We start from the raw sequence: 25,804 nt of genomic DNA, 5'->3' as shown, positions 1-25,804 counted from the left end.
TCCTGCTCATGTTGCAAAGGCTAAGTATGCATAATGAAAGAATCAGGATAGTAGCTTTTTCGGACAAAAATGGGTACATGTGGGACTTGTTTTAAAGGATTTAGCCCTCTATCTAAACATGAAGGTAGACAGACAATAAAGTTTTCACCATCAACATCAATGCCAAAGCAGACAATTTTCAATGGTAAGCTCTCCTCTGAACAAATCTTGCCAAGAATACCCTCTGGAAATTGGAGTCAACTTTGCTAGAGCATGTAAAAAAATCAATTGGTGAATGTGTTAACTTAAAATGCAAAGCACGAAGCTGATTGGCTGGACCATTCTCAAGAAGCTAGCTGAGCCTGGGAGTTTTGGCAACAGTTACATATTTAGGCTTTGGCTGTGCAGGAGGTTACAGAAAGAGACAGTTCTTGTTTCATGAGCAGTTGGAAGAAGATCTTCCACATGGACACCAAAAGACCATTTGAATCACTCTCAAAAAGGACATTGTGTGAGCCAATGCAACTGTTAACATGACTGTATATATGTTGCTCTGCATTACAAACAGAGGCGGCCCTAGGTAATTTTCAACGGTAAAGCAAACAGCATTTTGCCCCCCCCCCCCCCCCGCAAACCAATCACTGATATATATTTTCTGTTCGTCGTGGGAGTTCTGTGTGCCATATTTGGTTCAATTCCATCACTGGTGGAGTTCAGAATGCTCTTTGATTATAGGTGAACTATACATCCCAGTAACTACAACTCGCATATGTCAAGGTCTATTTTCCCCCAAAAGCATTATACGGTACCAATATGCTATGTCTCCTACTTCGTTCTCCTAACTCCCCCAACGTAGTACTTTCTAAATGTTACCGACTACCATTTCCATCACTCTCAGCTAGCATACTATCTGAAGATATGCATGGATGGGTACCAGTTTAGGGAGGACTGTCCAACATGTAGTAAATTAACAACCGTGTCAGAAATAAGGTGCTGCAGAAGAGGAACAATAGAACATCAAGATTGTGATGATGCAGACACTAGTCAACCTCAAGTCAGCTTTCTTCTACTTTTTCCTTCCTTCTCTTTTACTTCACCAAAATCCAAACCTACTTTCTGGAGGAAAAGATATCAAAAGCTTTCACATCTTTTGGTTGCCTTTAATAAAGGTGTAACATTAATATAGATTTGAGAGCTGTTTTTATTACACCCAACACAGCTATCTTTGCTTTTCATCATCACTGTCTGAAAAACATTCTGCCCTGTAGTTGTAAGTAATAATGACTTCCATCTTATAAAATATTACTAAGATATCCAGGATAGACGTGTTTTTCTCCAGCTATAAGTCTTTGAGTTGTATTTCCTCAACCCACCAAGCACTATTTCTGCACAAGATTCTTGTATTGATATGGACTAGTCTCAGAGCAGTGTTCAGCAAATGCTGTCACTTTATTTATTGCTTGTTTCTTACTGGTACATGATGGAACAGAAGGCAGGGAGAGAGATACCTTGTAAGTAAACACAGCAGCATGTAGATATGAAAAATATACTTACTTGAATGGCGAAAACAGAAATGGTAGTGTAGTTTTTTTCTTCTGAGCCATCTTAACCTAAAGATGAACAATTAGATAACCAAAGATGGTAACAAAAATGACTTTTTGTGAAATTACTATCTTAAATAAATAACAGTGTATGCAATGGAAGAAATGGAGCAGGAAAAATATATAATATTTTTTTGTCTTTTACATCTGTTACATTTGACATCTCTTTCAGGAATTTATAGCGTGGCCACATTAACACAGATGTAAGCCACAACGGAGCTTGCTTCCAGATAACCTGCATAAGACTGAAACCCTATGACTAGTAAGCTGGTAAGTAGTGGCCACAGTGGTCCACAGTCTGGTTACATCTTGAACAGATTACTGCAATGCACTCTACGTGGGGTTGCCTCTGAAGACTGCTCAGAAGCTTCAGGTAGTCCAACACTCGGCGGCCAGGTGCTCATGGGAGCGGGTACAGGGAGCATACAACTTCCCTGTTATGCCAGGCCCACTGGTTGCCTATTACCTTCTGGGCACAATTCAAAGTGCTGGTCTTAACCTATAAAGCCCAAACAGTTCCAGTTCAGTTTACATGTCCGAACGTATATCCCTCTACGAACCACCAAGGACCTTAAGATCATTCGGCGAGGCCCTGCTCTCGGTCCCACCGCCATCGAGCTGTGGATCTATCAACCGAAAGGCTGCAAATTAGAAGCCCCGGGTTGGCATGAGCTGCCAACTGTCAGCCTAGGTCATTGTTTACCTAAGCAATGCAAAAACAACTTTAGCTGTGATTAGAGAAATTAGGTACCGCTAAAAGCGGGAGAGGTGTTTTACGATGCCATAAAGAAAAAAGATCAGAAAAATGCTGGGTAATCAAAAGGAAGGAGGAAGTCCTGACGGCTCTGTGTCATAGAGGATAGAGCAACAGCACCTTCCATGGCACCAAAAACAGCTGGACACTGAGTCGAAACAAACCACCTCCTTCTGTTCTGTCTGTCTGTGTACTGTCTATACAAAACGGCATTGAATGTTTGCCATGTATGTGTACTGTGATCTGCCCTGAGTCCCCTTCGGGGTGAGAAGGGCGAAATATAAATAAAGTATTATCATCATCATCATCACAGTGGCATTTGATGGGGACGTGAGATAACGCCTTCTCTGTGGTGGCCCCTTGGCTGTGGATCTCCCTCCCTTATGAGTTTAGATCTGCCCCATCCCTCCTGATCGTCCAGAAGAAACTCAAATCCTGGCTGTGGGATCAAGCGTTTGCAGAATAGACTGATTTACTGGTGAAGATAAGTTTTTAGTGGACCACAATGGACTGATTTGGATGATGATTTGAACTGGTAAACTGTTTTAATTTATATTTTTAACGGTTTTTAATGTATGCTCATTGTATTTTATGTTCCGTTATTATATTGTGTCGGCATCGAACAGTTGCCTGTTGGAAGCTGTCCTGAGTCCCTCTTTGGAGGTTGAGAAGGACAGGGTATAAATGTTCTAAATAAATAAATAGTGGGAGGGTGTAGGCTTTCAAACTTCAGACAGACAAAAACTTTGGAAGGAATACTGGAGACATATTGCAACATTCTCCTATGGCCCCATCCCAACATCTCAAATGGGCTGGGGTACTTTTGTCCCTCCACATGTTTCTTCTATCAGCCCCAGTGAACATGATAAAAGACAATGGACGTTATGGTAAGAAACATATGAGGAGATGTTTTAGACATGAAAGAGATGAACTAAGGCCCTCCACCACATATTGGGCACACTCAACAATGTTTTTAATATCCCTGGGGTTTTTTCCAGCTCCATAAAAACAGTACTGAGTGAAACTAATGCCTCTGATGCAGAACAAGATGAAATCAGAAAAAGAGTAGCGCCAAGTTGGCTGGTGGGTTTATGGAAGCAGTAGTTCCAGAATGTACACTTTCCAAACTTTGCTTCAGATATCAGTGGGTGAAGGCCCTTCTCGCTATACTAAACTGATGGACAAGCACACACAAGAACAAAAAAGTCCTTGAAGTATCCCAGTCTCAAACAGATTGGAGGTTCAAAGTCCAATACATTCATTTGTAGTTTTATTTGGCACGTATCAGAACCTACAAGCACAGATTGTAATGAGAATAGTTCAATCGCAGATATAGAAGAAATCTAAAGCGTAGCTCAGCCAGTGCTTCTGATTCAAGTCCCAGTTGCCTGAATAGGATGCATGCCAGCAGAGCACTTTGAGAATTGCCAGAAACAGCCATTAACAAGAATAGAATTAAATTCCAGGATGGATTCTACCATTCTGCTAGAAGGCACTGCTTTCAGTAGCATCAGTTCAACCCGACTATTGAGAACATGACCCTGAGAAATTAAATTCCCCATTCTAATGCAATTTCCTTGAATATATGTTCAAGCCACTATTTGCAAAACGATGTGAAAAGATTTAAGCTATTTTATTTTTCTTAATGCTACTGATTTTTATTTCTGAAAACAGTGTTCTAAGAGTAAGCACGTAATCCTTACAAAATCACAGAATTAAACGGGAACTCATAAGGCACTGAATTCAAACGGCTCCTGCTCAATTCATCAATTCCAGCTGTAGCAAAAAATATCTAGAGCAGTGCTTTCCAAACTGTGTGTCATGACACATTAGTGTGTTGACTGCAGTGTGTAGGTGAGCTGCATGAATGTAATGAGCAATGTCTGTGAAATAAGCAATAAATCATATTTTTTAAAAATATAAATGAACAGTTTTCATGAGATATAAAAGGTAAAGGTAAAGGTGTCCCCTGATATTAAGTCTAGTCATGTCCAATTCTGGGGGGGGGGGGGGGTGCTCATCTCCATTTCTAAGCCAAAGAGCCGGCATTGTCCGTAGACTCCTCAAAGTCATGTGGCCAGCATGACGGCATGGGGTGTCACCAGGGGACCTTTCATGAGATATACATTTCCTTATTACACACATTTCCTTATTACAATTTAAGTATGTATCTGGATCTTTATAAGGGGTTGTTTTAACCACCAGTTCAGTAGTAAAACAGAATTATTGTGTCGCAAAATGTTGCACGTCTAAAAAGCGTGTCACTAACATGAAATGTCTGAAAAGCTGTAGTCTAGAGCTGGGGTTATCAAACTTTTTCAGCTGCAGAGCACGTTTTGAAGCAAAAGTTTATTGTGGTGCCCCAAGAAATGTTTATATATTATATATAAAGTGTATATATCAGGCACAGGCAAATGTTTGTATATGGTGGACACTTTGTGCTTTAAAATTTGACAGATGGGCCGGGCCAGTGGCCGATGGAGAATAGTTGTGTGAACTAACTGAAAAAAAATGAACGAATTCCTATGCACACTGCACATATATCGATTGTAGTACAAAAAAGAATGAAAGAAAGAATATTTAAAATAGAGAACAATTTTAACCAACATAAACTTAACAGTATTTCAGTTGAAGACCCCAGGGGCCATCCAGTCCACCCCCCCCCCTTCTGCTATGCAAGAAGAGCACAATCAAAGCACCACCAAAAGATGGCCATCCAGCCTTTGTAGTAGTAGTAGTAGTAGTAGTAGTAGTAATATAATAATAATAATAATAATAATAATAATAATAATAATAATAGGAGCAATCCCAGGGGCTGTCCAGTCCAACCTCCCTTTTGGTAGGCAGGAAAAGCAAGGAAGGCGTTTCTGCTCCCAGTGATAGAATGAAGAGGAGGAGGAGGAGGAGGAGGAGGAGGAGGAGGAGGAGGAGGAGGAGGAGGAGCGGGGCTTTGCAATCCAGTGCAGGCTTTGCAAGGCACTTCCAGCAGCAGCCAGGTTCAAACATGTCTTGGATTTCTCCTCCTACTCGGCAGTGGAGTCTGGTTGGACAAGAGAGTGGGAGGAGGAAGCAGGGAAGGAAGGGAGAAGGAAGGAATGCTAAGGAAAGAAGGAAGGATGGAAGGCGGGGTCTGGGGCCCCAGCATGTGCCCCTCGGCGCCTGTAGCATCACGGTGCAGTGCCCTCCTTTCTAGTGCTGGCATGAACAAGGCCGCCCCCTTGCCCCCCCAGGGCCTTGCCACATGTCGAGTCTCAGGAAGCGCCTGGACCTCAAGGAAAGAGCAGGAGGAGGGAAGAGGGAAGCAACATGGCAATGGCTTGGAGCAGGAAGAGGAGGAGGACAGAATCACAGCACCTCAAAGGCTCCGCGGAGCACATTTTAGAAACTGCTGGTCTAGAGAGTAAGAGAGTAAGACCTCACCATCTCTCTGGGCAATTGTTTCTATTGCTGAATTACTCTTGCCTCCTATCACTTTAAATTAAAATGATAAAATATACATAAATGTGCAGTTGCAGTTTTAACATTTAAACTGTTTTGATCTGATCAGGCCATTAATTTAGTTTCGTCTAATTTACTTAATCTTAATGCAAAATGCTTTCATTTCAGTAAGAGCTTATTTACCTTAAATTGTTCAAGATGCTGAACAGCATTTGTAAACATACTCTCTGCTTTAAAATGATCACTGGTATTGAGGTACTCCAGTGGCAAAACACCCTGTAAAAAGACAACACAGTTTATTCACATGATACAAGACTAGAAAATCAGACTGTAGTTTTCACTAGGGAGCCAAGATTGTTCTATACAATAACATTAAACACACTAAAATCTTTCAAATATTTCCTAACTTGAACCCTATTTGTGTAGTACAGTAGAGGTTGCACTTTTTCAAAGCAGTGGCAAAAGGAAATATCATATATACTCATGTATAAGTTGGACCCATGTAGAAGTCGAGGGCAGGTTTTGGGACCAACATTATGTATTTCGACATGACCCTTGAATCTTTGTGGTTGGTCCCCATTCAGGGGACCAACCACAAAGCCACCAATATTTTCCAGGCCTTCAAAAATGTTAGAAGTCACACACAGAGGAGAAAGTAGAGAGGATGTTTCTTTTAGGTTATCACAGGTCTAAGCTCTTGTCTTTTGCCACTCTACTCTGAGAAGGAGATGGCTCCTTTTCGATAAAAGTTAAGGTACAGTATTTACCTGTCTGAACACATCTCCCCCTATGAACCATTGCGAAGATTAAGACCCTCCAGGGAGGCCCTGCTCTCCGTTCCGCCATTGTCACAGAGGCGATTGGTGGGGACAAGAGAGAGGGTCTTCTTGGTGATGGCCCCACGGCTATGGAACTCCCTTCCTGGTGAGATCAGATTGGCCCCCTCTCTCCTGTCCTTCAGAAGGATTGTAAAAATTTGGCTGTGGGATCAAGCTTTTGGGACAGTGCAATAAAGCAGCAAAAGGAAACTTTACCAGGCCAACTGAATTTGACGCAGATGACCAAGACGGTTTTAAACAGTGTATTTGAATATTGAGATAAATGTTTTTAATGTTTATGTATGGATATAATGAATTCTTGTCCCAGCAATGAATGTTTGCCGTATACATGCTGTGCTCCACCCTGAGTCCCCTTCAGGGTGAGAAGAGCGGAATATAAATGCTTTAAATAAATATATATATTGACCCATGGATATGTTGACCCAGTTTTTAGACTTATACATAACTAAGTACTGTACAGTAGGGGAAAAAAAACTTGACAGATCTGAGTAGCCTGATTCTTTGTTACTTAACTTCCTTCATGGCTGCAATATTTTCCTCCTATCACCACTGCTATTACTGGCATAATTACATTGGTATAGTGCATCAAGAGGATTCAAGTCACAGTATGTCCCACTCCTTTGCAAGGAACACCTCACACACATGGCAGCATTCCCACTACCAGTGAGGCTTTTGCCAATAGTAAGAAGCACTCAAACATTTGTATTTCATGATAGCATAAACATATGAACTCTTTGTGAAAAAAAAACACGAAAAAGAATTTTGGTCCAACCAAGCCTTCTTTTGCACAATGAAGCTCAATGCTTGTATATATCCTTTTCAAAGCCACTGACTGTACAGCTAGAAGCAAATGAATGGGAGGCTTGTTGCATGCTGAAGAATAAGTGATAGAGTTCATAGATTTCTGGCGAAACCCCTTTTATTTACATGCACACATACATATATGTGTGTTCTTTCCATATAAAACTTGCTTTCTTGACCACACTTGCCACTTACCCTTCATAAAAGCACCCCACCTTCTTCTTCTTCTTCTTTCTATGCTATTTTCCCATGGAGGGGTTAACATAAAATCATCCTACCTGAACTAAAACATTCAAGGTTGCGTTTGCTGCAGGTCATGAAAAAGGGAATTGCAATTCGACGTATATTTGCAGTTCTGATCTTATCCATAGAGATCTGGAGACACATCTCACGATGCTCAGATGGTTGTATTATTATTATTATTATTATTATTATTATTATTATTATTAACAATAATAATAACTTTATTTCTTACCTGCCTCTCCTCAAGACAGATTACAACATAATTATCTTAAACATTCTATACAAGTATTAAAACATATTTTTATAAAATACATCTTAAAATACATAGAGCAAAGATTAAAACACAGAATATGAGTTTAAAATTCATGATTAAAACTGGCTGGGCAGGCCTCCTGGAAGAGATAGGTCTTCAGATATGTTTTTAATTTTTGACAGCTGATCTAGCTATCGGAGCTCTTCCAAAGTCTTGGGGCAGCCAAGGTCCTCTGGGTGACGGATGCTAGTTGGATTCTGGCTGGTTGGATAGACATCTCCCAGAGGACCTCAGTGTTTGGAGCAGATTGTACAGGAGAAGACAATCATGTAGGTAACTGGGATCCAAATCATCTAGGGCTTTAAATGTCAAAACCAACACTTTGTACTCTGCTCAGAAACAAATTGTTGTTTGCCCAGCAACTAATATTATTTGTTAGGGTTATAAGCTACCAATTTTGGGGGGAAATATTAAGCTATGTCTCCAGTTCCATCTGTGGATTTCATGGAATACTTCCCAGTTTCTGCTTCTTCAACTCTGAGACAAGAAACAGTCAGAGATTTGCAGAAGAGGGCCAGTAACCAAATGGCTCCTTTCTGCAAATTATTCATTTCCATCTGCTCCTTTTTCCCCCTCTTTCTCTCACACATGCCTTCTTAGATATGAAAAATTGAGATTCCATGATGATGTTCCCAGATCCTCTCACTATGACAAAATCTAACAAGACTGAGAAAGAAAATTCAGAATTGGACAATACACATGGAACCACAATATTGATTCTCAAATAGTTCTAGATTTTGATGATAGGTAAACCTATTCCAGGAGACCTAATACCCTCTTTAGAGGAACCTAGAAATAGACAGTGTTAGAAATGGCAACCTTCCAAGCCTCCAGAAACTGTTTGTAAATGTGTATAATTGTTAGCCTGTGATTTCTGTGAGAGATGTAATGAGACCTGGGGGAGGGGGTCCAAATGATGTTCAAAATTCCTTGACAGAATGACTTGCTTTTCACAATGCCTGTAAAACAAACAGTAGCTAGAGCACAGCCCACTTACTGTCCTGATTCCAAAACCCCAGAGCTAAGCATGACTTTTGAGAATAAAAAGACAGTGACAGCAGCTTCTGCATTTGGCATTACTTAGCTGGCCATCACTAGACATGCCTGAAGAGCAAAAATAATCCTCAGCTCAACGACTCGATTTAAAAAATCCGTGGGTTTCAAGGAAGGACAAGAAATGCCTAATTCAAGAAGGAAGCTAGAATTCTTCAGCTCGCTCCTCAGCTGATTTGCTAGGTCTTTGATTTGTTTAGAATCTATGCCAGTATACGTATAAATAGCATACCTAGGTAGAATTCCAAATCTCACCTATTCAGTAATAGCAAAAAAGTATGTGTCTTACCACAGAATTCAGGGGGAAAGGGACTCCAATAAGAGAAGTCATCAATGGTGCTATATCAGCCTGCAAACAAACAACAATGTTCTCAATATAATGCTGAAAATAAGACTTTAGGAATATTATAACATAAAGGGTGATACAGCTAGTTTAAATCAATGGTTTTTGTGTTTGAGGGGTTACAAATTCTTATGTATTGCACTTTTTAACAAAATCAAAAGTGCATGGAAGCACAACAGTGGGGAAAAATCTTTGTAAAATTGCGAAGAAAAAGAGAAACTTCCCAATTTTGGCAAAGGGAGGGAGACACTATTGAGACAGAATGAGAGGTGCGTGATACAAAAACAAAATAAGGTGGTATACTACAACTCATAGCTTGCTGGGAAGGGAGGGGCAAAACTGTGCACAGGTTCTCTTGCATTGCAAATGAATGGGAGAATGAATGAATAAGAAGGCACTGGATACCTCTTTGTGCAATCATTTGTATATCCAGAAGTAATGCAAAATCCCAACAAGATTACAGCCATAATGTTCCTAATCTCCTTACTGAGCATTGCCATATTAAAAGGAAACCCATTTGAGACTCTGCTTGCAAATTAGGGGTGTAAAGTGATATTCTGATTAACAGCAACACTATATCACAAAGACAGACAGAGGGGGAAATTACTTACAAAATGGAAGGGCTAATTATCCCCCAGCACACTCCCATTTCTTTATCATGTCTAAGATACCATGAATGCTGAATGAGTCAATAGAATATTTGGATATAAAACTCAAGGGGAAATGTTTAATTATTGTATTTAGCTAGCATTATAAATTATTCTGACACTTGTATGTCTTCATGATAGCCTAAACTGAAATGAAACATTAATAAGCTGTGAACTAGATACAAAGAGGTACCTGGTTGACATCTTGGCGCTTCAGGGTCTCTAACTTCCAATCTGTAAAAAGATAACAGAGAATAAAAGAGTTTTTGATACAGCGTTAATTGATGTAAGAAAATCAGGGGCAAATAAGGCATCTGGTACTTAATGAGCCTTCACTCTTTTAAGCTACATAACCTTCTTTTCCTACCAAAAAACTTATTCACACACCTTAGTTTCATAAAATAAATCAGAAAAAAATTATCAAAAGTATTCAAAATAAATTTGTTTGCACATTTTAAAGGAGTGTGAAAAGACTGAAATAATAAAACACGAAAGCATCATATTTTGCTACTGAATTGCAAAACATGAATTATGATGCATAAATTGGAGTGAGGAAAGTATGGCCTGCATGCCGTCTGAAACCCATTATGTGGACCCCAAGGCTCAACCATACCCCAAATCCTCTAGGTCCCAAATGCTGCAATTTCCCCATCCAAAACCTGTGTTTTTTCTGCTTTCCCAACCAACCAAACATACACTTCTACAGCCAAAAAACTGAGCATGTAAACCAAAAGTAGACTTCCAAATTACCTTAGGGTTATATTTTTGGCAGTGGCCTGCCCAAGGAAGTGGGGTGGGGGAGAGAATTAGGTTCTGCTAGTTGACAACCCCTGCCATAAATAAATGAATTATCTAGTATCACTACTTCCTTTTTTCCCAATTACTTTTTTTATTCAGACAGATTAAAACAATACCAATACACAAACATACAAACCCCCCCCCCCCAAAAAAACAACAAATCACAACAAAGGATTAAAAATACTTTTTGTAGAATAATACTACTACATCTTAAACATACAAAGAACGATAACTACAAACTACAAACCATCTGTATTATCTAATCAAAGGACTTTGCATTCTCTGTCTGGTGGTTATATTCTCTCCATTTTCTATATCCATTTAATGAAAAGAAACCATTGGTATACCCTTTTTTACATAGTAACACATTTCTAGTCCAAAAGAATAGTGATGAGATTTAGCCCCATCTTTGCTCAAGGAACACAATAATGGACCTGTCTTTCTTAAAGTTAGTTGGAGATTTCTTCTTAATCAAGTTGATTAAGCAAGTTGATCAATTTCTGCAAGTTCGCTTATTTTAATAAGCCAATTGTTTTGTGATTGAATCATTGAGTCTTTTCATCTCTGAGCGTAGATAATTCTTGCAACTGTTATCATATACACCAAAAACCTTCCACATTTTCTGTTGAGGTGTTCATCTAACATCCCAAGCAGATAAGAGTTCAGGCTTTATTTCAAATTTGACTTTAACATTTTTTTCTAAAATCATATGTACTTGTACCAGTATTTCTGGGCCTTTTAACATGACCACCATATATGATAGAAAGTGCCCACCTTTCCCCCGCATTTGCAACAATCACCAGAACTATTTTTATGCATGTTAGCAATCCTTTCTGGTAATATCAGTACCACATTTTATTTTTAAAAATTCAATCATTACTCTTTGTCCAGACCCTTTGAATTTGTTTACCAATTTTGTATTCACTTAATCATACAATATTTCACCTGTTCCTCCTTCGTTTCATATTTTAACAATTTATACAACTTAGCAATTAAGTGGTTATCCCCAGAGTCCAAAACAGTTTCAAGTTCGAAGTTCAGTTTTAAGTCCACCACCATTTCATAAAATATACACTTCGATGTTCAATCAGTCAATCAGTAGACCATAACAAAAGTTCATTTTAGATGTATTTCTCATACAAAAGGGACTCAGGACAATGCACATGTTCCACCCACACAGGTTTCTCTTCCAAAATCTGTGTAGCCATGCTGCTTGGGAGATCCCGAGTCAAAAAAAAACTCTGCTCTGTCAACTTAAGCTCATTTTTTCTACTTTCCAAGTACAAAGTCTAATCTAGAAAAACAGTGTATGTATAAAATTCAGTTTGTGCTAAACCTACTATGCCAGGATGATGCAGTGCTAACAGCCTACTATCATAACAATGAAAATCTATTTCACCAGATACACACTGATTTTTGGAATTCCTGTGCAACAGGGTTCAACAAAACATGTATTTCCAAAAAAAATTTTTGTTGTGTCAGGAGCGACTTGAGAAACTGCAAGTTGCTTCTGGTATGAGAGAATTGGCCGTCTGCAAGAACGTTGCCCAGGGGACGCCCAGATGATTTTTGATGTTTTTATTATCCTTGTGGGAGGCTTCTCTCATGTCCCCGCATGAGGAGCTGGAGCTGATAGAGGGAGCTCATCCGCCTCTCCCTGGATTTGAACCTGCGACCAGTCAGTCTTCAGTCCTGTTGGCACAGGGGTTTAACCCACTGCGCCACCAGGGGTTCCTCCAAGTGTACTCAAGCAGCATCTCCAGATGCTGCTTGAGTACACTTCCAATCTTTCTCTACCAATCTTTCTCTACCATTTCTGATGCTATTTATTATTATTTATTTATTCATTAACTGCATTTCTATACCGCTTTTCTCACCCCTGGGGGGACTCAAAGTGGTTTACAACATAATAAACGGCAAATTCAATGCCTCACATATATATAAAAATATTACATATCTAAATCAATAACATATAACTGGAGGGAAAAAACCATTAAAACTATAAAAACTTCAAACATAGATATAAGCAAGAAACATTATTGCTGCAATTAACAATGTAGACCCCCGTCTCTTCTCCCCCCCCACACACCCCAACTCTCTCTCCATAGCGTAGCTAATACAACAACTGGAAGACCATGAGATGCCTACCACTACTGAAAAGAATACTTTAAATTATTCTTATTCTACAAAACAGTTCACACAGATTAGCTGTGCTTTACCTGTTACAAAGAGCCTTAGTATGTCCTTTTGCTTTTTAATGTAATATGCACTGGTTTATCATTTTTAAAAATAATTTAACTATATATGTATTTTATTCAACCAAACATGTGCTCCTTTGCATCCTCTTTCCCTATCAATGGCGCCATCTAAATGCCTTCCAGGAATAAATGGTATCAGACAATGTTCCAAGACCTCATCACCTGGCATCATCTTCGCTCCTCTCTTTTTGCAGAGCAAGAGCTCCATAAATCTATCTGCAAAAAAAAGACCAACTAAGAGTGCAGTCAGCTCCGTTCCTCCTCCTTTCCTGATCAAAAAAGGTGAAGAAAAGTGAAAGAGACTCAGCTAGTCACTCTAAGTACTTCTGGATATGTCTTAAAACGGCTTTGCTCTCTTCTCCATCTTGCAAGTAAGAAAAGGAAAGAGTGAAAATTCAGCTTAGATATCCTCATGAGCCCATATGCGCTTTCCTTCCATGGAGGAGGATGTGGCAAGAGGGAGGCCTTACCTAAGATCTCTATAGGTTGGGTCAAATATGTTGGCAACCAGTTTTGGCACAGAAGTTTCCTGCCCCTGACTTACAGCCTGATTCTAGACAGTTAGAAATAAGTCCGAGTTTCTAGTAGAATTCAAAGTGTAAGTCTGGAGTATTAGCATGCAATGGGATCTTGTAGAGACTTACTGAGAGAATGGAACTTGTAGCATTTGCTTTTGTGAACTAAGTCTACATGTAGACACACAGTAGTCTACATAAGCTTATGCTACCAACTTAGTTCTTTCTGTTAGTCTTTAAGGCACCACACAAATTCTTTGCTTACTGAGTTCCTAGGAAGTAACCTTATGCCTCCACCCTCAGGTTTTGAAACTGTATGGATATTTTGTGAAAATCCAATTTGCACTTTTACATTGCTTCTACTGGTGGCATTAGTGATAAACACTGGATGTAATGACTCATATGTTCCACTTGGTGGAAGGAAAATACATTTATTCAGATCCCAGGGGTAACTTGCATAAAGTGATTCACACAACTTTCAATAGTCTTGACACTTTTTTGAGAAATAAATCTATATATCTATCACAACTAATACAATGAAAATTGAAAATCATTTTCTGTTTTGTAAGTGTACAGAAAATCCATCATTTGCACATATAGTATTATTTACCTTTTAAAAAGTCATCCTCAAATTGTTGTGAGGCAACTCTCTGTGGGGATTTGATTCCTGCCCCCCAAGCAACTAGTGGTGTTAAAGTCTCCGATGGATGGCCGGCTCCATGTGTCCCTGGAAATATGGAAAACACCAAATCAAAGTTAACTGTGTTCTTGACTGACAATAAACAGGAGATTTTCTTAACACTTTGCCCCTAGTCCTGGCCACGAAGGGCTGTACACACACACACCACACACATATATATGAATATTACAAAGTATTTTATCTATCCAAGAAGCTAAAGATGAGTCTAGTGGTAACATCGCACATATCTAACATTCCATATGAGTCTACAGATGGATTAAACAAAGCATTGTCATACAAAAAAAATACCGACTGTTCCCAAAATAATTATTGCTGTTGTTAATTGCACCTAAAGATAGCAGGCTATTTTAAAATCACAAGTCCCCAGCAGACAAATGGGATGCCACTTCAGCATCTGCTGCCTGAGGCAGTTCCTTTATTCTGCCAAGCGGTTAGGTTCAATCCTGCCTACACATACTTGCATTCATATAAATCATATAAATCGGTGGTTCTCAACCTTTGGTCCTCCAGTTATTTTGGACTTCAATTCCCAGAAATCCCAGCTGTTAAGAATTGTGGGAGCTGAAGTCCAAAACACCTGGAAGACCAAAGGCTGAGAACCACTGATAGATGATAGAGATAAATAATGCCTTCTCTTACAGTAGAGAAAGCAATGATTATAATCATACTCCAGAGGTTTTTGTCTACAAAAGAAAGTGAATCCTCAACAATTTTCCATTTTTCAGAGAAACAGGAGTATGCAATGGATTAAGATCCAACCATCATGTTTATGTTTTGTTTTTCCTAACCCAAATGATTCTGTGATGTTACAAAAAAGGCCTTACCCCAATCTGTCATTCCATGGTCAGAAGTCAGGATAAAAGCTGTGTTGTCATCACTTCCATAAAAATCCTCAATCACTGAAACAATTTCCTTCACACCTTCATCAACTGCCCTGATATTATTCTTGTATTCCCTGTGAAGAAGAAATGGGTTGCTTTGACAGAACAATTAGAATGAATTTAGAAATTTGCATAGGCTGGGATTTGATTGCCATCCTCTTAGAGCTGCTCTGAGTCAGACAGGAGATCTCTTATTGCCAATCCTCTGAAGGACTAAGCTCCAGGAGATGCTGGCATGGAAAACTCATTGGTAAAATAAATGGCAGCAGATCCAACTGGTCATCCCTCCCTCTGCACTGGCATTTAACTTCATTTCACTTCTCCTACACAGCAGCAATCTCTGCTTCAGTGACTTACTTGAAATCTCACATACATTTGGACCCTGGTTTTTTATTCATAAACATGTAAGAAGATTGCAGCTGTGTTCTTTTAGAAAAGCCATGACAAAATCTTGAAACTGAATGCTGAAAACATGGAGTGAGGTTCAATTATGCCCAATGAATTCAAATACAAGAAAAAGGATTCCATCTGAATATTATTTATCAGTTGAATGGACTGCCTCAGTGGGTTGTGGACTTGCCTTCTTTGGAGGTCTTTAAACAGAGGTTATATGGGTATCGTTTAGCTTCAGTTACATATTCCTGGATGGCAGAAGACTGAGCTACAGTAGATTACCTTTATGGTCCACTGTAACTGCAATATTCTATAATTCGATGGTTTTGCTATTGCTCAGCCAACTTTTCCAAAAAGAATGGACAAAATTTCAGATATCAACAAAGTTTAAATGTGTTATTTATCATAAGGGACATGGCTGAAACAAAAGTTTGGGTTTTTTTTTAAATCACATAAACAGTATGAGTTAATCTGAGCTATATGTTTTTAAGCCTCATTTATTTTACTGCAACTGTTAGTTATATGCTGAACTCAATAATTACAGGTACTTAAAGCTGTTTAACTCTGGCTGGTTCACACTAAAGTTTTATAGCATTTTCAATAATAAAAAGACACACTGTACCTTGAATGAGGCCGATGGGCATGCCCATTGGTGTCGATTCCTAGTAAGTGCAGGAAGAAAACAATTTTCGGCTCATGCAGTTTAGAAAACAAAGTATTATTGTTTCTAGATGAGTTGAAGAAATCCTAGATCAGAAAAGCCAATTGAAAGTTATATTATTACTTCTGCTAAATTTTTCCACTAATATATGTGTTCCAGTCATTTCGATATGGAAAATGAAAAAGATCTATGATATAACATATAATATTGATAATTATGTTATAATGTAATAATTATTGCATTATACTTATATAGTGTTATAAGTATACACGTATATTGATGATGATAATAATAATAATAATAATAATAATAATAATCTTTATTTATACCTCGCCACCATCTCCCCAACGGGGACTCGGGACGACTTACATGAGGCCAAGCCCATACAACAAATTACAATAAAATAAGATACAAGTTACAATAAAATAAACAACATCGTAGAAAAATACAGAACATATGACTACAATGAAAATTTTTTTTTAAAAAAAAAACAACAGTAAACAAACCTAATGACAGTAAGCAGGCCGCATCTACATAAAATGATTAAAAACTCAGGGTGAGACAAAGGAGCAGAATTATTTGTGAGTGAGAACTCATAGAGAGACGGGGTGATAGACTGCCCTTCATACAAGGGGGAGTGTACTCCTAGGACAAAGACGTTGAGGGGAACAATAGATTAAGAATATGAAACTACTCTCCAAAAGCGCAACAGAAAAGCCAGGTCTTGAGATTCTTTTTAAAGGTTTCTAAGGTAGGGGCTTTGATAATAATGTTATAATGTTATAATATTATAACATTATTATATGCTATAATAAAATACTTATTATGTTATAAGTACACACATATAATATTGATAATAATGTTATAATGCAATACACTATAATAATAATGCAATATAATAATTATATTTTTCATATTACTTGTAATATTACTAATAATATTACGGTATAATGGTATAGTACAATATGGGAATGTATGGTACTAATATTGTGCTATGCTAATAATATAATATATTGTATTTACTAGGCCTGTTTGATCAAGAAAAAAATTGTTTCTAAAATCGATTTGTAATTGGGGTGTTTTTTTGTTTCGATATTTAAAATATTTACAAAACTTTCCAAAAAAATGTTTTGTTATTTACGAAATTTCGTAAATATTTACAAAACATTTTGTAAGTGTGAATGTTGCAGTAATGGTCACCTTGATTAGCATTGAATGGCTTTCATTTCTCCCACCCTGGACATTCCATAGATAAACTCCATTTGCCTAGTTTCCAACAGACCTCTGAGGATGCCTGCCATAGATGTGGGCAAAATGTCAGGAGAGAATGCTTCTGGAACATGGTCATACACTCATACAGCCCTGAAAACTCACAGCAAAAGAGCCTGGATGGATGCAGCGCAGCCTTCAATTTGTGGCAATCAGATGGTATTGGTCTCATCTCAGGCGGGCCACGGAGGCAGAGCCGGCACTGCAGGAATCCCCTCCCCGGCTCCTGCGCTCCGGCTCCGGCTCCTGCGCCCTCCTCTTCCTCCTCCTCCTCCCAGCTGTGTTGCAGGAAGTGCCAGGAGGAGGAGGAGGAGGAGGAGGAGGAGGGCGCAGGAGCCGGAGCCGAGGGTGAGCGCGCGCGCGCCATCCAATCGGCTCCGGCTCCTGCGCCCTCCTCCTCCTCCTCCTCCTCCTCCCAGCTGTGTTGCAGGAAGTGCCAGGAGGAGGAGGAGGAGGAGGAGGAGGGCGCAGGAGCCGGAGCCGATTGGATGGGTGAGCGCGCACGGGCCGGGCACCCAACAGGCAGGGGCGGTGCTTGGCTCACTGGGTGTGCGCTCGCGCCGCCCCTTCGCCCCGCCCGCCCCATTTACTGCTGGGGTGCTTGGGAGCGCCGGATTGGCTCCCAGGCACCAGCAGCACTCAGCAGCCTCCATCCCATTAACGACACGAGCTGAAGCTCGTAAAATATATGGGGCTGCTGTTTCAATATTTTTAAACCCTTCCGGGTTTAAAAATGTGTTTTGAAATCGCGTCGGATGTGGTAAAAATAACGAATTAATAACGAAATAACGAATTAACGAACGAAACCGCACAGGCCTAGTATTTACATATAACTTGTAAGCCGCTCTGAGTTCCGTCCAGGGTGAGAAGGGTGGCATATAAATGTCATAAATAAATAAATATACCTCAGTGATTCCCAGACTTTTTTGACAAGGGATCACTTTGACCAGGGACCACTTGACCAGGGGCCACTCTCTAATGTTAATACCAAAAGGGTTACAAATTAGATTTTGGTCACCTTTCAATTTGGTTTGTTTATTTGGTATGCTGATTCAGAAAACTGCATTGAATAGACCACATCAGCTCTAGTTTCTGATACAGAACATATGCCATCCAGTAGTTGCCATCTGCTGTCCCACAGAAAACCATATTTAATAATCTAGAGCTGATGTGTTCTATCCAATGCAGTTTTCTGAATCAGCACCCCAAATAACTTTTTAGGAACAGACCTAAAAACAAAGACACCAAGAAAAAATATTTTTTTTGGTTGGGCTGTGCTATTATCCGTGAATTTTGTTAACATTCGTGTAAAAACAAAAGAAGGGGAAGAGCTGAGATTGGGGGAAAAAATACAAAAAGCAGAGCGCAAGACTCAAGAAACTGCCCTTAATGGCACTGTCACCTCCTCACCATGGACACATGGCCACAAGGAAGGGGAGGTGGTCTACAGGGCATTGCAATGGTGCAGTAATGGTGAGGTCGTGGACCATATTTTAGTTCTTGCGAACCACTGGTGGTCTGTGGGCCACAGGTTGGGAACTACTGATATAATTGAAGCAGATTTAACACATGGTTTTCATTTGTGTTACCTGTATTCTCAACAAGGAAGCAGTCAGACTTTTTCCCTGCCTGAAAAGCTTTCAGATTAGAATATTGCAAAAAGAAATGGCAAACAAAAACATTTCTCAAGGAAATGCAGAAAAGACTATTTCTTTCTGTTATATGTCCATAGAAATCTATTGCCATTTCCCATACTACTCTCCTCTCACACTCTCTCAGCTCTCCTGTCATCCTCTCTTCAAGAGGAAAGAAAAAATTGGATCTGGAGCCAAATGAAATCCAAACTAGGCACCAGTGTGCTGTGACATCCATAAATTATTACCAAAGGGCAACTAAATACAGACTTAATTTAGGACATATCAACGAAAGGGATGAAAAATACGCAAATACACACACATGAACACTACTGTTTCCACAATGCTACGAATCCATGGCACTAGAGTGCTATACTTAATAAATATTTGGTGTGATCTAGCAGGGCTCATTTTATGTCCCTATTCTATGGACACATAACAAAAATATCTTTATTCACCTTAACATTGTCAAAAACCCAAGTGTCTAGCACAGTTGCATCTTCCACTGCAAAATCTTCTCTTTCAGCTTTGTAACAATTGATATAAACGTGATCCCCGGTGGCACCTGCAAGGAAGCAGTGGAAATGAAGACACTAGTTTTGAAAGTTAAAGAAATAAAAATACTGTTACACACATACATACATACATACACACAGACAAAGTTGATAAGCATAACTATAAGAATGTATATGGTAATAGTAATAATTTGTGAAGATGTATTAATGCATCAGGGTTATATCTGAATTGTTTCTAGTATTGCAAAAATGTTTTCCCATAATACTCCACCATTGTTAGCCTAGCAATTGAATTTGCACAAACATACAATGAGTTATTATCACTAGATAAGCATCTCACTGAAAATGTACTTCATTCAGAAGTAAGGAGAAAGACCATAATTCTAATGAAAACCAGGTGTCTCAAGAAAAAGAAACCAAATATCAACAAAGTAATTCTAATTCTAAGCTTGAGAATGCTCCACATTTTTTAAATAGGTAAATTAAATTATACATATCTTGAGAAAGCATCTAACATGGGAGCGGGTAATGGAGCAAAAGGAGACAGTGCTCATTCTTTCTGTGCTCCAATCCTGTGAGTCAGTGTATTGTGATAGATGGGTGTTGAATTTACAATGTCCAGCTTTCAAACCACCACTTAGCTTATCCTGTTTATTTATTTATTAGTTATACCCTATATAATTTCACACACACACCAAAAGGAGAAGAGGAACAGTTGTGAGGATAAAATCAAATATTTCTATGCATATAGTGAGGAGCTCCTTGAAGAAGATAAAAATATAGTACATAGTAAGTTAAATACATAATTAAAAGGAAAAAAAACAGATGCATACATCAAAATGGGAGCTATACCCAAGAAATCAGAACACTAAAACTTGGCTTAAGCATTGGAAGGGTAGCCATGAAGGAACTAGATAAAGTCCCCAAATGTGAAGATAAATAATTGAATATCAAAGTCAGAATCGTCCTCGTCAAATAGTTCTGATGTATATAATGAACACCGAAGAAAACTGACAAATTATTTGAAGCATGATATTGGAAAAGTTTTATGGTCACCTTTATGGTGAATTAGTTGTAGAGCAGTTTAGACCCGAATTCTCTTTAGAAGCCTAGGTGGTTAGCCTAATGTTAACATAAGAATACAGAACTCATTGGAACAGATTATAATGATGGGAAACATTGAAGGCCGTGAAAATGGAGGAAAATATTCACTACAGGTGAACTGATTCAATACAGGAAGACAACCCTGAGTTTGTAGGACCTGAACAGGGCTGTTGATGTCCAGGCATCTTAGGCTGGATCTACACTGATATATAATTCAAATTCTAAAAGCAGATAACCCACATTATCTGCTTTGAACTGGATTTCATGAGTCCATACTGCCATAATATGACAGTGTAGAAGGGGCCTTAGAAGCCTCTCATTCACAGACTCACCCTAAGGGCGCTTCCAGACAGTGCCAATACCCAAGCCGAAGCGGGTTTTAAAAACCTGCTTCGGCGTGGGTTTGAGTCCCCACAACCGCCCAAAACCTCAGGCTTTCCAAGAGGGAGGGTAGCTACATCCCGATTCATCAGGAATATACATCTCGACATCAGGAAGGTCCAGATCTAATAGGGCATCAAATTAATTTGCAAAAAGCCAAGGAACCCTTGGTTTGTTCCAAATTAATGTGTTTTTACTGGAGGCATCGTTTGGACACCTCCAGTAAAAACTAAGACAGGTCCCGGTTTTTGGGTCTGTCTGGATGGGCCCTAAGTCAATGCCAACTTGACTGGATAATACTAAAGAATGCTACCAAAACATTTTTAATTGCTAAAGAGAGAAAACTGCTGAAGAAAGTGTCTAAACCTAGCTTGACATAATTTCTAATTACCTGTCAGCAATAGAGACAAGACCCTCTGACTCATCAGTCAAACATGGCCTACTAGGGCTCTTCATCTGATCCACAAACTTTTCCTGCTTTTATCTTCAACCAGCGATAACCTGACAACATTTTTGTGATTTAACAGAATGAATGTTACCTGTCTTTTCCATTCAAAATTTGGGATACATGTGGGGAAATAGCTCAACTCACACTAGAACTTCAGTCTGAAGGGTCATCCTGTTCAGATTCTTCATGTCAAGAATAAATTAGAAGTAAATACCAATTGGAAGTCCAATAGGAAAACAACCACACCAATTGAGTTTTTAATAAGCAGATGAGCTATGGATTGAGCCAGAAGGTGACAACCTGGGATAATCTCTTCAAGGACAAAATTATAAAGAACATGATGATTCAATACTATGATACAACTCACATTCCCAAAGCAACGAGATAGGAAACCCTGTAAAATTAAATAACTCTGTAGTTCTAGAGATCTATCTTTTCTTAAGACACTCATGGCAGAAGCCAGGTATAAGCAACTTATTTGTTTTAATGCCATATTGGCTACTTCTGGAGAAGTCACATCCACCTCCCCATCTCATGCCCCCTTTCAACATTGCTAAAGCTACCACCACAGTATTCCCCTTCATCATAGTGCTATTTACAAGAGGAAGAGAAGGTTGTGACCCTTCTTCAGCAATAGTACAAAAACACAGAGGAGGCCACAAAAAACAGGCTTGATGGCTTCAGTGTTGCCCACTTAAGAATGAAATATTCTACAAGAAGAAAGTATTCTGAAAAGAGGTAGGGGTTATATTCATCTAATCTGTTTTATCCTTCTCAGTTTATAACTAAAGTCCTGCAGAAAGAAATGATGGAATATTCTGCGGCGTGGTATATTATAATGGATTATATTAAGAAAGGGGAAATTTTCATCTACTTGAAATGACAAGATTCAATGAAAGTAGAGCTACTGTCATGTTTTAAACCCAATCAGTCAGCTATAAACTGATTTAGCAGATAAGATGCATTGAAGTTTATCACATTATTCAGGTTCATAAGTTGCAAATGTAGCTTGAACAGTATAAATTCTAGCTATGTGTTTCCTTCTCCTCAGGGGTCTTCTGCATCATTTGCACAGCCCAAAGATTCCCCATTTGTCACTACTCTCTCCTATCAATTTTTCACTCTGTGTAGACTTGGGTTTTCAAATCACAATTGCAGTCCCTCTTGAGAAAAGCCTTCATACACTAGATTTGAGTCTTGGGCTACAACTCTGCAGACCAGGATCCCTTCCACACAGCTGAACAAAATCCCACATTATCGGCTTTGAACTGGAATATATGGCAATGTGGACTCAGATAATCCTGTTCAAAGCAGATACTGTGGGAATTTCTGCCTTGATATTCTGGGTTATATGGCTGTGTGGAATGCCCCCTAGGTTCAAATTCCTGCTCAGACTTGAAAATCCACTGGATAAATTCCAGGAAATCCTGTGATAGGCTTATCTTGGGGTCATCGTGAGTCAGAAATGACTTGAAAGCACACAACAACAACAACAACAACAACAACAACAACAACAACGTCATTTTGGAAGCTAATCAGATGAAATACTTCTCAGAGACATCTATAATAAGCTTATATGTTTCATTACACCCAACGCCCTAAACCAGTGGTTCTCAACCTGTGGTTCCCTGGGTGTTTTTGGCCTACAACTCCCAGAAATCCAGAAATTCCCATCTGGGGACCTACAGGTTGAAAACAACTGCCCTAAACAGCTTTAGACTTTGATACTTAAAGGGTTACCGAACCATGTAGGCACTTGCCTAGGTTTGAAGGTCAGCTAAAGGGGCCCTCCTCTGTGTGCCATCTGTAAGGGTAACATGCCATAGGAGGACCTCAGTTATAGAATACTCTGCCCTTGGAGACCCAACTGGTGACAAAATTGTCATTGTGCAGGCGCCAGCTGAAACACAATTGTTCACTAAAGCTCTGGCAACCAAGTTGGTTTTCCAAAAACCTATTATTTTACATTATTTTATTATGTTTAAACTATTTAAACTCTATTTAAACTCTATTAATCTTTCTTTTCAACTGGTCATTGTTCAATATGCTTTTAGCCTTTTAAAATAGTTTTCATTATTCATCCTGTTTTAAATGTGCTACATCTATTTTATTTCATACTCTCCGAACATCTCTGGAGAGAGAGAGATAGGATATATATTAATAAGCAAAGAAATATCTGCTATCTCTGGCAAAATCACATTTCAAAAATGTACATTTTATATTCTAACCATAATAGTGACATATATCAATTAAAATACATTTTTAAAAACTCACTTAACAGTGAACTAGCTTATCAATTTCAAATAATTCTTCCTCAGATTTTATCTTTAACAAAGAAAGACAGAGGAAATATGATTTTAAAAAATCCTTAATGAAGCGCATTCACTGTTGGCAATTTTCAGGTTAATTAAATCAAGCTATACCACGTACGTAAGAACAATATAGCAATTGACATTTTGTAGTTACTATGCATTATTAAAACACACACACGCAAAACCCTGGACAGCATGGCTGATTATGCAGCACAGCATAATACAGAAGTATGTGATGTAATGCAGATTTGCCAAAATAAAAGAAATACATTTTGAGCAATGCCATATGATTAGGATAGCCTTTTTATGGGCTAAATCACTTCCTCCAATTTCCCGTTAGAGTATAACTTTGTAAAGAAAGAACTAATACAATTAAAATATGCTCACCTTTTGCAAACATAGGAAGAATATCTGGACTTCCCCAGCTCCATGTGTATTTACTTTCATTGAAAAGCGAATCAAATTCCACTGGATTTTCTTTCCATCCTGTTAGTCAAGAGAAACAGTCTTCTTACTACTATGCTTTTCTAATGGAAATAATACCAGATCTGCCAAGGCCCAAAAGAAAACAAAGGCACTCCTTTCATCCCAAATGCCATTGCCCAGGCCTCAAAGGGAGAGAAAAAGAGGCAGATGGAGTGCTATCATTCCCAGGATGAAACAGACGAAAGCCCGCCATCTATCCCAACTGCCCCTTCTGTGGCCTTGGAAGTTGAAGCATCTACTGGAATTTATGCCTTCCCACATTGCAATTCCTTTTTCTTTTGTGTAAAGTCTTGCATTACTTTGTGAGTCTGGGAGAGATCTGTTTTGTTGAATACTATGTACAGCAATGATGGATGGATGGGATCCTTGAAGTGACTGGATTGACCATGAAGGAGCTGGGGGTGATGACGGCCGACAGGGAGCTCTGGCGTGGGCTGGTCCATGAGGTCACGAAGAGTCAGAGACGACTGAACGAATGAACAACAACATGTACCACAATAGAGCTATATAAATAAATGACAGTAATGATCTCACAATACTGTGACAGAGGTACCAAAGCAGCACAGACATATCGGAAAAGTGACTCACGCACATCAGTTTTACTTACATATGCATACAATTGTAAAATACAGTTAGATGTAGCATCCAAGTACATATACTTTCAATACAGCAAGCAGGTCCTTATCCCATGGTTTGGTTTTTCCCAAACTTCCATACAAAACTGGCAATATATACAACTCCCAAGTATAACTCAGTGAGAGCTATCTTTTCAGTAGCTGAGAAAGGAACTCTGCTGTAAATATGCTGTTCAATTCACTATTTCCAATAGCAAGCACACATTGTAATAATGTAATTTCTGCAAAAATGAATATGTTCAAAAGCTTCCATAGCTTTTTGATACTGTTTTGGAAAAGAAAATAATAATAGGTATTTGACAAGTTTTCTACAATGCAGAAATAAAAACTAAAAAAAATGAGCTTAACTTAAATAATATAGGAATAATAGGAATAATAACTTAAAGGAATAATATTGACCTATACAACTCATTTCCCTTTTTTAAACTATTCAATTAAGAGATGTTAGACCAGGGGTCCCCAAACTAAGACCCATGGGTCGAATGCAGCCCTCCAATGCAGCTGAACGATGGGTCATTTACCCACCCCCCCATCCTAAACTTTAGACTTAGGGTCGCCCCACACCTGAAGCAACTTGAAGGTACACAACAACAGAAACAATCCTAACTAACATCACTATTTCATCAGTCAAAAGCAGACCCACATTTCCCACTGAAATACTGGTAAGTTTATGCTGGTTAAAATTGTTCTTCATTATAAATATTGTATTCTTATTTCATGTTTTTTGCACTACATATACGGTATGTGCAGTGTGCATAGGAATTTGTTCATATGGATTTCAAATTATAGTCTAGCCCCCCAAA

At 38.9% G+C, this 25,804-nt stretch overlaps 1 protein-coding gene across 2 annotated transcripts in view; it reads right to left on the bottom strand.

The window, feature by feature from the left end:
* Positions 1-25,804, bottom strand: part of PIGN (phosphatidylinositol glycan anchor biosynthesis class N) — a 123,691-nt gene that overhangs the window by 80,162 nt on the left and 17,725 nt on the right. For both annotated transcript variants that reach the window (XM_067467529.1, XM_060774706.2), the window contains exons 4-12: positions 24,268-24,366; positions 19,579-19,685; positions 16,179-16,303; positions 15,107-15,237; positions 14,193-14,309; positions 10,205-10,245; positions 9,311-9,370; positions 5,956-6,048; positions 1,534-1,589 (exon numbers count right to left, since the gene is read on the bottom strand). In XM_067467529.1, coding sequence (XP_067323630.1) covers positions 1,534-1,589; positions 5,956-6,048; positions 9,311-9,370; positions 10,205-10,245; positions 14,193-14,309; positions 15,107-15,237; positions 16,179-16,303; positions 19,579-19,685; positions 24,268-24,366 — 829 coding nt within the window. The remainder of the gene's footprint in view (positions 1-1,533; positions 1,590-5,955; positions 6,049-9,310; positions 9,371-10,204; positions 10,246-14,192; positions 14,310-15,106; positions 15,238-16,178; positions 16,304-19,578; positions 19,686-24,267; positions 24,367-25,804) is intronic.

This window comes from Anolis sagrei, chromosome 4 (genome assembly GCF_037176765.1).
Source record: "Anolis sagrei isolate rAnoSag1 chromosome 4, rAnoSag1.mat, whole genome shotgun sequence".
Taxonomy (NCBI): Eukaryota; Metazoa; Chordata; class Lepidosauria; order Squamata; family Dactyloidae; genus Anolis; species Anolis sagrei.
This window is presented reverse-complemented; position numbering and strand designations above follow the sequence as displayed.